Raw genomic sequence first — 11347 nt, 5'->3', positions numbered from 1 at the left:
AGGCTGGCGACTCCCGCAGCGACGGGCAGCAACCGCGGGAGAGGGAGAGGTGCCAGGCACCAAAATAGAAAATGAAAAGTGTGGTGCGCAGTTGGACCCCCCGTCTGCCACCCATAGGAAAGGGACGTAAACGTGGCCCTTGCTACAAGCAGGACAGCCAAAAGCAAGCAAGAATTTCGCAGCAGCTTCAGCCCCCTCACGAGCTCCGGCGTTCGTGCAGATCGTTCCCGCTGCCCTAGGCGTGGACAGGGCAGGCACAGCAGACAAGCAGCAAATTAACCCAGACCTTCGTTTTGGCCCTGGTGCTTCACCTCTGAGCCTACAAAACGTTTTGATGGCTCTTTAGCTCAGAGATGCCAGCAACACGTCGAAGTCAACCTGCATTCCCCTTCTAGCTCGCGAGGCGAAATAACCTAACAAGTTAGAGCCTAGGTGGTAACGAAATAGTGAACAATGGCATCAAAATAAGATTTATTATTTAGAGCTGAGATTTGGAAGAGACAGACACAGCAGATAACAATGAAACAATATGCCAGGCTCCGGATGCGAGAAAGGAAAAAGACAACGATACTGAAAGGCTTATGGGGAGGTATAAATTCATATTTCTGTGGTATCAAAAACAGAGAGTGAAAAGGTCAGAACATCATAGTCTGAAACTGCCTAAGGGGGAAGCAAGTGAAGTCTTTGGGCGCATAGCAGCAGAAGGCTGGAAGAGTTTAGGGCCAAAATATAACAGCAAGACCAGCACTCTTTCCTAGTCCTTAGGAAAAGTGCTTAAAAACCCACCTTTCTAAAAAAAGTTGAGTATAACTTCATAATGAATGATTACTCATGAGATTATTGCTACAAACTACTTTGTACGTCACCTCAACCCCGGAGGCAGCTGAAACCTATCTTCAGTGAATCAAGAAAAAGAAATCTCCCACTACATAATTTTAGCTTGTTGAAGGCACTTTAAAGTCTTTTAAAAATTGCTCCAATTACTGACTCGTCTGCAGAAGGATTTTAGTCTTACATTTAAAATTAGAAGTGATTTGAGACCTGTATTTAACTCTGGCAAGAAAACGTGTCCAGTCTATAAGGAAAAGAAAGAGGGAAAAAAGGAGGTGACAAGAACGAACTTGCTATCCAGCGAAGTCTCTGCAGGTTGCTTTACTTGATTTAACCAGATTTAAAATAGAATATTATCTTCACAAAAGAACTGTTCTGACTGAGAAATTTAAATGGAATTGGAATTTATCTTCTACTAGAATCTGAATACATGTGCCTAGCTTATCTTTTCGAAAACTACTTAAATTACAACCGTGTGAAACAAAATATACTTGAAAGAACGCCTCCTACTCCCTCTTCTCGAGAAGCTGCTCACGGGAACCTGGCTCACAACAGAAGGGAACAATCTGGAACAAAATCCTTTTTCCCCCAAAATATTTTTCCTTTATTTTTGCATAACATTTTTGTATTTCCAACTATAAATAAAAAATGATTAGAAAGTTACAAAATCGTGTAGAATGGACCAGCACGGCACAGAATGTCTCACACACGATAAATCATTTCCCATCTCGCTGCTCCTCCTCGCCGGCGGCGGCGGCAGGACCCGGCGCTGGGCACGGCAGCTGCGGTGGCCACGGCTCAGTCGCCGGCGCTCGCGGCTTCAGGACCTACAAGAGAGAACGGCCGCGTGAGACGGCGGACCCGGCGCGCGCAAAGCCCTCCCTCCCGCGAGGAGGCCGCGGCCGGCGCCGGCATCCCCGCTAGGCCGCGGCAGCGGGAGCGGAAATCCCGCTGGCCGGCATCGGGGCGTCGCGCCGACCGCTCGGCGGCAGCTCGCTCTCGAGGGCGCTGCGCAGCCCCGCGGCTGCCCGCGAAGGCGCTCGCACGGCCTCCGCTGCCCGCGCCAAGCGCTGCTCTCCCGCGGCCGCCTCCGAGCCGGCCTCGCTTCCCCCAAGGGAGATGCCCGCGGCGCAGGGGAGCGCGGCGCCAGCGCCCGCAGCGCAGCGCGAGGCCGGAGCAGCCGCGCGCCCGCACGTCCCGCGCGAGCCACGGGTCGGGGCGCCGGCAGCGTAGCGACATGCACTCAAGTCCGTCAGGCCCCGTCACAGCAACGTGCGCGCTCGTTACTGGGCCTGCAAGCACGTGCGGCTCGCGCAACGGACACTTCGGCACGTGCGGCTCGCACAACGGACACTTCGGCACGTGCAGCTCGCACAATGGACAGTTTGCTGGATTTTTTTGGAAAAAACGCAGCGAGCCGTTTCGAAGGGCAGCTCTTCAGAGTGGGGGACACAGCGGGCATCAGGAAAAAGTGCCTTGTGCAGAGGGACTCTGTGTTTGCTACAGCTCCTGGCGGGCTTCCATGCTTTAGGCTTTGCTTTTATTAAATGTAGTCCCACTTTCCTCCCTCCTGTCTTTCCCGCTCTGCCTGTTCATAGGAATAAGTGCTTTTAATGGAAGTAGAGTCATGTTTTCACCGTAAATCTCCCACAAGCTTCTGAGCAACATCACTTCTGCAAAGACTTGAACCCACCCCAGCTCTCCACAGCTGCTCACTACTCACAACCACCACTTGGCACAGAAGCTCATCCCAGAAACAAGGCAAAGTTAATGACCTCCAGGTAAGAGGGAAAAAGCTCGAGCGCGCAAGGGGACTGGCCCCTGGCTACACCGCGGCTCAGCCGCAAAGTCGAAGGCAGCGCGAGCTCCGCCGGTGACCAGCCCCTGCAGGCAGCAGCCCACGCGCCCAGGGCAACCTCGCGTTTTGGCGGCGGTCTGCACTTTTGAGCAGAAACTGGAAGGGCCCCATCGACAGCACTGCGGAGATCAGTGAACTCAGCTCTGCTAAAGTCCTGTGTGTGTTGGGGCCAACTGTGGAGGAAATGCAGTTATTGCACAGAATATCTCGGAGCCTCTGACTAGAGAAGGAAACAGACACTGAAAGAGGTATCAGATGTAGTTTATCTAATCAGATAGATAAACAAAACTGAATGCTGAAAAATAAGTTTCTACCTTATTTGCAGACTAATTCCAAACAAAAACCACGAGTAAATACTTTTTGGGGTATTTATGTCAGACCTAAAGAACATCTGTTTGAGAAGGACTGGCAGCCAGTTATTTCTTTTTAAACTGCCTAAGCTTTTAAAAGGTGTCAAAGCTCCCAAATATCTCAGCAAAAATTATGCTAGATCTAAAAATCTGCAGCACAGTGGCTCAGAGCTCCTAGAGCACGAAGCTGCCGTAGTTGCCCTCGGTGGTGATGGAAGGCAAAGTACGGGGATCCGCTCTTTTCCAAGGGGAAAAAAAAATCCTGACTTTTCCTTCTGCCTTATACGACAACTTGTTAATGTGTGACTACAACAACATGCTAAATATACACTGTGAATCCATCCAGTGGCACTACATCAAAAGAAATTAGTCCAAGTTTCTCTTGGTCACCAGACTTTGAAAAAACAAAAACTCATCACAAGAACTTCACTGTTATAACAGAGATTTAATCAATCTACAAGGTCTTCTTCGATGCATACTGTTTGCGTGCTTATCAAGAGAAAACCAAAGCTTAATGAGGCTTTGCGTGTAAGAGTGCACACTTAAATTATGCAGCCTCTAGACTTCTTGTGGGCAAGCTATTTCACAGGAAAAGTTTTATAGTCAAATCTAGATTCAAGCGTATCTAGCAGCAACCTCAACAGCACACTTCAACTATTACTCTGAAAAAAAGCAGAAGGGACCACATAATTTACAAAAATTACCGTCTGCTTGTATAAGCCCGTCTTCCGGATGAATCAGTCACAAGTAATCTATTTACCGCCACAGCTAAAATCAGCATCGCAGCACATGCAAAAGCCTCTGAGCCACAGCTTCTTTCAGTGTGCAGAATTTGTAACCCGACCGCTCCCCGAAGTCCACCTCGCTAGGTTGCACTCCTGCAGCTCATCCGCATTAACAACAGAGGGAGCACGATCAGGGCTCAGGAGCTCCCCTGCCCGCTGCCTCTGAAGGGGACGGCTCAAGAAACGGACCTGCCTGAAAAAAGAAACATCGCTCCAGTCAAAAGTCACCGACGTGCAGAAGTCACAACACGATCCACGTCTGAGCAATGATTCGTTTGAGGAATACAGACTAGGATACAACTGTATTTACCACGTCCATTCAGAAGAAACAACGCAAGCATCAGCACAGCAGACGCCTTGCACAAACCCTCGACTGAAGCTCAGCTCAGCTCAGCACGGGCCTGGCTGCGTAATTATAGCCAGAGCCCAACACCACAAAAACCAGCACATGACTCAAAGATTCAATAAATAATAAATAACCATGGCAAGAAATGCATGTGATTATGTCGTTGCTGTTTTATAAACTCAATCCCATAGCAAGTTATTCATCCGTCTGTGATAACGAAGAGCGCCAGAGTCTCCCGTTGGCATCCTCTGCAGAGACCTGGCCCTACGCCGCAAGCACGCACCGCTCCAGCACTACCAGCCTCTTCTGCAAACACCCCCGAGAATCGGGGACTGAGAAGGGCAGACGGGGAGCTAGGAGACTGCAAGAAACCTTGCTGCGTTATTATTAGTTGTAGTCTTGAACTATTTCATTTGCAACTTCTGCCTCCAAGCCCACTCCTTCAACAAGATCTGAACCGACCTCAGCGGGTAGCTAGCTGGCAGCAAGCCGAAAAACTATGCAGGTTTTTGATACCTCAAATGTTAACCAATATGGCAATCTTGCTTAACATGACTTGAAACCTTTGTTTACTTTGAGGTGGGGGGAAAAGCAACATTGAGGTCAAATCATTTCAAAAAGGAGACTACTGATTACGGCTCTCCAAAGCCTACTTCCAATCAGTGCGGAAGGTTGGATGTTTTTCCTGCTCGAACTCTACCCACAAGAACACACGCGCTGATCAAACAGTACAAACACACTGAATTCTAAGTCCCCAGGGCTTTTCTGGAAAAACTCAGAGTGTTTTCTGAATAGGAAATAGAGCACTGGGACCACAAAAAATACTTTAAGGGAAAAAGCAACTATTGAAAAAAACAAGTTAAACTAATGACTGATTCAAACATATTAGTGTTCTTCCTCCACAAATATCAAATGGCAAAACCTGAAATTTGATTAAGAAATCTGATTTCATTTGGGAAACACTAGTGTTTAGCATTAAAGGGACTTGTTCCCAAACACAGGTATTTTTGCAGGAGTGAAGAGACTGCCATATGTAGCCAGATGAGCGGCCCATTTATCTGTCATCTTGTTTTTCATGCTAGCTAATACCAAATATTTCAGAGAAAAATGCAAGAAGCTATACAGCAGACAGTGAAGGAACAGGAGGAAAGGGAGCACTCTACAGATAGATGTAAAGTAATAGCTAAATAGCAGCATTTACTCTTTAAAATTATACAAGGAAGATCAGAATTAAATATACAAAGAAACTGCAAGGGATAGTTTTTGCATCATTGGTTTGAAGTGAAGTCAGTGTCCGGGAGATCGGACTGAGACTCGCAGGGCAGCGTTAAGCGTTCGGAGTTTTCTCCCTGCCGCCTCCTGCTCCGTTCCCTGCCCCTCGCAAGCCCTGAGCGCACAAGCGGGCCCCGCGCAGCAGCTCGCGCGCACGGCAAGCCCCGTCCCCCTCGAAGCAAGCCAGGGATGCCGCGGAAAACCAGGATGCGATTATGCATTTAGACACTCTAGCATGATATACAGCAACCGGAAAGCCAAAATAAGGGCAGATGGGCAAACTCAATTCGTCATTTCCCAAGTACTGGATGCATGACTTGGCAGCTTAAAATGTTCTTTCAATGTTTGTATTAAGTTCCCATAAATTTTTAAAGTTAAGAAATTGGGGACCTCCCAACTCCCTGGCCCTCTGTCCTCATCAAAACCTCGAATTTAATCGTACAAATCCATCCTGGCTCCACACAGGTCCTTACGGAGCTGCTCTGGGAATGTCAAGATGACAAAGCTATAGGACACAGCCGTAGGCCTGCCATTAAGGAAAGGGGAAATTTTATGCAGGGTGTTTCACACCTGCTTGCTAGACATCAAAGGAATATTCAGAGTCAGGAACAAAATCAGGCCAGCTCTGGGATCCGTAAGGGAATGGTTGTTTGCGTACAGAGCCTCCTCGCTGCGCCCCCCTCCAGGGCTGCGGCACAGACCCCGCTTACGCCTCTCGCCCCTCGTCTGAGCTACGTAGAAAGGTTTGGGCCCAGCTGTTTAAATCTGGCAAAACTTTCAGGCCCCTGAAACCGGTGTTACGTACTGTAACACGCCAGAGCAAGTGCCGGTACCTGCAATACATATGCTTTTCCTTCTGAAGACTTTATGTAAAACGCATGCATGCAGCTAAATAAAATACCATAATCTCGCTCACCAGTCTTATTTAAGTGGACTTAATGGAAATATAGATTGATTTTTAAGGAACAAAAACTGTCCTTAAGCATGAGGAAGATATTCAATGACAAACAGGACTTTGGAGCAGTTTTTTTTTTTTTTTTTTTGAACTGTTGAAAGAGGTGGGCAGAGCAACACGGCCAGCACCTTTGCTCAAATTCTGCTCAAGAAGTCCCACTTGTTCCATCTCCCATCATTTGTTTACTTGCTACTGAGGTTTGAAGCAGCCTTCAGCATGATCAAGGATAAGAAAATGTAGTTTAAAGTTAAGAGTCGGAAGACTTGCAGTGAAGAAGGCTATCAGGGAATTAAAACGATGAATACTGCAATGAAAACATCAACCTCTGAGCCTTTCTTTGGCCCCAACACTAGCTAAAGATACAACAGTTAGGAACATAGATGCTAGAAACGTGAAAGCTTCATTTTAAGAGAGTAAATGAATACGTCTACGTCTCGGAATCGAGACCGGCTTCCGCGGGGCACGCTCCCTACGCACCAGCATCGGCTGCACGTACACCGCGCCGCTCGTGCCCGCGGTGCGCAGTGCAGCAGGCTGCCTTTGCTGAGAACAGGAGACTGCGGATTTCCAGGCAATCGCAGCACAGATATTAAGCCATAAAACGGGTGCAGCAGGTACAGCAGAGCCGCACAGGTTGGATACACGGACACGCAGAGGTATCAGACCTCCTCCCGCGCTCCCTTTCCTTTCTTAATCTCTACCGCAAGCTACACAAACGGAAGAGACTTCCAAGGGTGCGCATGTAGCACGAAGCCAGGTCAGGGCTGATCTTCATTCCTTCCCTTGGGCACATTTAACTTGCGCCAGGACCAAGTTCGAAGGGTTTCCACGGCACCTTCCGGCACGGGAGATGCGCAGCCCGAGCGCCTCCCTCCCCTGCTACCAAACTCTCGCACCCTAATTCGTACCACCAGCAGCACTCAGGATACCACCTGCTTAAAAGAGCCCCTCTAGCGTTCCAGCCTGCTCTGCTCTGCTCTGCAGCACCGCAACGCCGGCAAGCCCGCAGAAGGCCGGGGACCCGGAGCCAGGCGGCCCGCGAGGTGGGCGCCGCGGCCGCCGGGGCGCTGCTTCGCGGCTGCGGGAGGTGGCACAGCGGCTTTACGGCAGAAACGGGGAAGCAGCCAGGGCATCGCTTCTGCTCCTTAAACGCAAGAAAAGGGATAAAAGGCTGGAAAACAAACGGAGAGTTACCCGGAGCAGCTAGAAATGGACACGCTTCTATGTTTTAGAAAAACACTGTTTTTTCGCACAGTTTTCAAGCACAAAATGTTTATTTTTCTTCTTTCCAATCTATACAATTTCTTGGGGTTTTTAGTGCCACTGACTCCGTCAGTATACAAGGGATGGGCTATACAACAGGCAATAGCGACATAAACTGTACGGTTCAGTGCAAGCTGAAGGAAAACTGGTGTGAGAACATATTTTCCATGGTTGCTCATGAAGCATACAGACATGAATCTAAAAAACCCAAACAAATTAAAGATACATGTTACAGAGAACAGAAATCTCTTACTACAGTAAGTATTTTGCCCAGGCAGAAGACTCTGCATAATTGTCTATAAAATTCAATTCTAACTGAATTGATGGAATAATATATTCAAAGGGTACAAACAAAATAACTTAGACAGATATAATGCTCAAAGTACAATAGAACTATACAATTCACAGCTTGGCAGCACAAGACATCTCTGCCCTTCAGCAGACAGCATCAAACGTCATTGCAGTAGAGATACAGAGCAACGTGCCTTCAAATTTGTCCGCGTGTTTTGTTACTGGTGCCTGTAACGATCTCCCTTAGTGCTTCCTATTAAAACAAAACTTACCATCAGCAAACCAGTTTTAGTGGTTACCTTGTGCCTTTAGACCGAGGGGTGCAGGTGCAGATTCTATGCACAGAAAAATGGGCAAAAAGCAACTTTCAAACAGGAGAGAGGTGTCCATGCCACCTACAGTGCAAACTTAGTGAAAATAAAATAAAAAAAATTGAAACAAAAGGTGGTGAGACTCCAAAACTGAAGTATTCATTGATCATATATGAAGAAGAAAAATAACAGCTTCACATTTTTATTCCATTTCAGTGTGAATACTGCTAGCACTTCAGTGACAAAACACCGTTCTTAACCGAGATTGCCAAACTGAAGGCAGAAGACATGCAAGTACTGTACTTACACGGTTCTTACAGTAACCCGGAGATACGTTCTCCTATAATCAAGATTTCAGTTAGCTTTTCACTTATGAAACATGCATGGATTTGTAATTTAACTAAAATATAAAAGCCCAGTAAGGGAAAGAAAACGTAAATCAAATCTGCTGCAGATCTAGAAGAAAACAGAGTTTGCCCGTCAGCTAGCTCCTGGTTGCAGAAATAAGTTGCCACCTACAACAGCTTTACCAAGGACTGCGTAACAGAACGAATTGCACTGCCCAAAGCTATTACCTGTTCTTACAAACAACTTACTTGGATCACTCTGTAAATGTGCATTTCACTACTCCTTGTACAAACACAATTAAATTTAGGTCATTGTCTCAAAAAAACCTCGCCTCACAATTTTAAAAGCCTCAGAAATGACAATTCAATCTATGAATTAAAATAACAGCATTTACAGTGGAACAAAACCAATGAAGAGCTTCAACTGTAAACTTCGGTATCTTTGCAAATAAAAAGGAAAACTTTAACTCACAAGCAGGTTGTAAATAAAATACACCTTCCAAATATTTTTATATCTCTTTCCAGCTGGAACTGAAAAGCTTAAATTCAAGGCACTGTACTCCTGCGGGGGTTAGTACACTCTTCTAATCATCAATTCAAGTACATTAACTTTAAGGATTGCAAGTGTAAAACACCAGAACACAACATAATAAAGTGTCTTCAGCAAAGAAAGGTAAGCAAATATTGCCATAACAAAGAACTACCTTTTGTGGGAACGTTTCACAGTGGTTGCTGGATGCAGCGCACGGCCGCGCGTGCTCGCAGGCCCGGCGGGGCGCCCGCGGCGGACCCGCACCACCGCCCACCCGCACGCCCGCACGCGCGGCGGCCGCAGGGCCGCAGGCGCCGCGTCACCGTGTCGCGATCATCGTTACCCACCGAGAGGCGAGGGAGCTACGTCATTCTGAGGCTGGGGCCGGGCGCGCCGGCAGCGGGCTGCTGCAGCGGCGCCGGGTGCGTCTGCGAGCAGGTTTTCCCGCGAGCCGAGAAGGGGCCAGAGCTCTGACCTCCCGCAATCCCGGGCTGTGCTGTCGCGCCCGACCACGGCACGCCGTAAAGCGGTGTAGGGAAAACTCCTCCATACGGACAGAGAGGCATCGCGTAAGGTGTTACTGCGCCAGAAGGAGTAGTACCTGGCATAGGCACTGGCATGGCTGGCGAAACTCCCGCAGTTAATGCAGCGGACATGGGACAAGACACTGGAACAACGCACTGACTCCCCAATCCTGTTCTTACTGAATTAACCTACAAAAAGAAAAATAAAAAAGCATCGCTATTAAGCTTCGATTTTCCCAACTGGCGAATGTAGCGTCATGCTGTTGAGCTAGGAGGGCGTTTGCAGGACCGGTCATTCCCAGCAGAGCTAGGCGCGCTCCCGCCGGCGGCCAGGGCTCTGCCCGCGCTCGGCCGCGCGAAGCCCCCGCGCTCGCAAGCGGCTCCGCTCGCCGCTGGGGAGCTGCGCAGCGCCCGCGATAGTCCTCGGCCTGAGCAGGCACCGGGCACGTCGAGGCGTCCTTGGAGTTCGGGCTTTTCTAAAGGCTAAAATAAGAGCTGGAAAGTAACGGCAAAGGCTGATGCAGGCGGGAGGGGGAGGCTGTCTGAGTACAGCCTTAGTATTTAAGGAGCCAGGAGACATCCTGAACACGTGAGAACTTGACACCATAAAAAAAGCCACAAAACATTCTTAATGTCCAAAGTACACCAGTATCCCTCATTAGTGCTGGATCTTGTGCTTAAAAGATAAATGAAGCCAAATGCAGACTTAAACCAAATTGCGTATTGTACTGTGCTTCTTACCACTCCATGCACAGTAAAATGAGCGAGTTTTAAAAATTCTAGGGCGTATTTTTGCAAGAAGTGGTTTGTGCCAAGTGGTGCAACCTCGCTGAGCAAAGAACCAGGAGAGGTTTTCTGCAAGGTTAAATATCCGGCCCTGCTCGTCGTTAAGATCAGGTTTGGGTAAGTCTGGATACCAGCAACAGCACGGCCAGGCATAATCCTGTTGAAGGGGCTGCTGAAATCAATTCCAGCTATTTTTCTGAGATTCTATTAACATTCATTTCAATTATTCAGATTTTGCAGGCCAGGGTCAGAGAAAGGACTCTCCTTTCCAAACACAGAGGATGGACAGGCTTCCAGAATTATAAGCTTAATAACACACAACGCCACAACAATAATCATACAAAATGCTGCCTGGTCTCTCTGTGGATGGGGTTAACGGGTTTTATTACATTTTTGATTTCACACAATCTACAAATTCCTGCAGGGATTCCACAGCACCTATTCATGAAAGGAGAAAAAAAAAGCATTCTTTCAGTCCGGGAATCTCACATAAAATTGATATTTCACGTTAATTAAATTGGTATGAATGTGAAATTTAAGTGGAAGCATGAATATACGTGTAAGACTGTGTGGAATGCTTACCCTACGTTTCTGATTATAGTCTCTGTTCTCAATTAAAAATAAAAATAGCAGTACAATGCTAGGATTTATTGCTTTGGGGTATGATCCTTCGCTCCCAAGAAAATTCTAGGAAAATACAGAAATATCCAATATATTTCTTTGCTTCACTGTCTCCAATTCTAATCTGAAACTTGAAGCTTATGATGACCATCAAAAATATCTGCTCTGGTGCAATGAATTTAAAACCATTAGTGCATAAAAATCCACCCAAATTAACAGCAGAAACAAAAAACCCCCCAATACACAGAGGAATTGAGGACATATAAGACAATTAT

At 47.4% G+C, this 11347-nt stretch overlaps 1 protein-coding gene across 9 annotated transcripts in view; it reads right to left on the bottom strand.

Moving 5' to 3' along the window:
* Positions 1-447: 447 nt before the first annotated feature.
* The window catches only part of WNK2 (WNK lysine deficient protein kinase 2), a 125394-nt gene continuing 114494 nt past the window's right edge, over positions 448-11347 (bottom strand). For 7 of the 9 annotated variants that reach the window (XM_067303789.1, XM_067303794.1, XM_067303795.1 and 4 more), the window contains 2 exons: positions 9489-9854; positions 1613-1658 (listed from right to left, as the gene is read on the bottom strand). In XM_067303789.1, coding sequence (XP_067159890.1) covers positions 9504-9854 — 351 coding nt within the window. In that variant the 3' untranslated portion in view covers positions 1613-1658; positions 9489-9503. Of the gene's footprint in view, positions 1659-9488; positions 9855-11347 lie in introns of all 9 variants that reach the window. The other 2 variants (XM_067303796.1, XM_067303797.1) reach the window with 2 other exon arrangements.

Source organism: Apteryx mantelli, chromosome 12 (genome assembly GCF_036417845.1).
Source record: "Apteryx mantelli isolate bAptMan1 chromosome 12, bAptMan1.hap1, whole genome shotgun sequence".
Lineage (NCBI taxonomy): Eukaryota > Metazoa > Chordata > Aves > Apterygiformes > Apterygidae > Apteryx > Apteryx mantelli.
The sequence above is the reverse complement of the archived record's forward strand: the minus strand, read 5'-3'. Positions and strand labels throughout refer to the sequence as shown.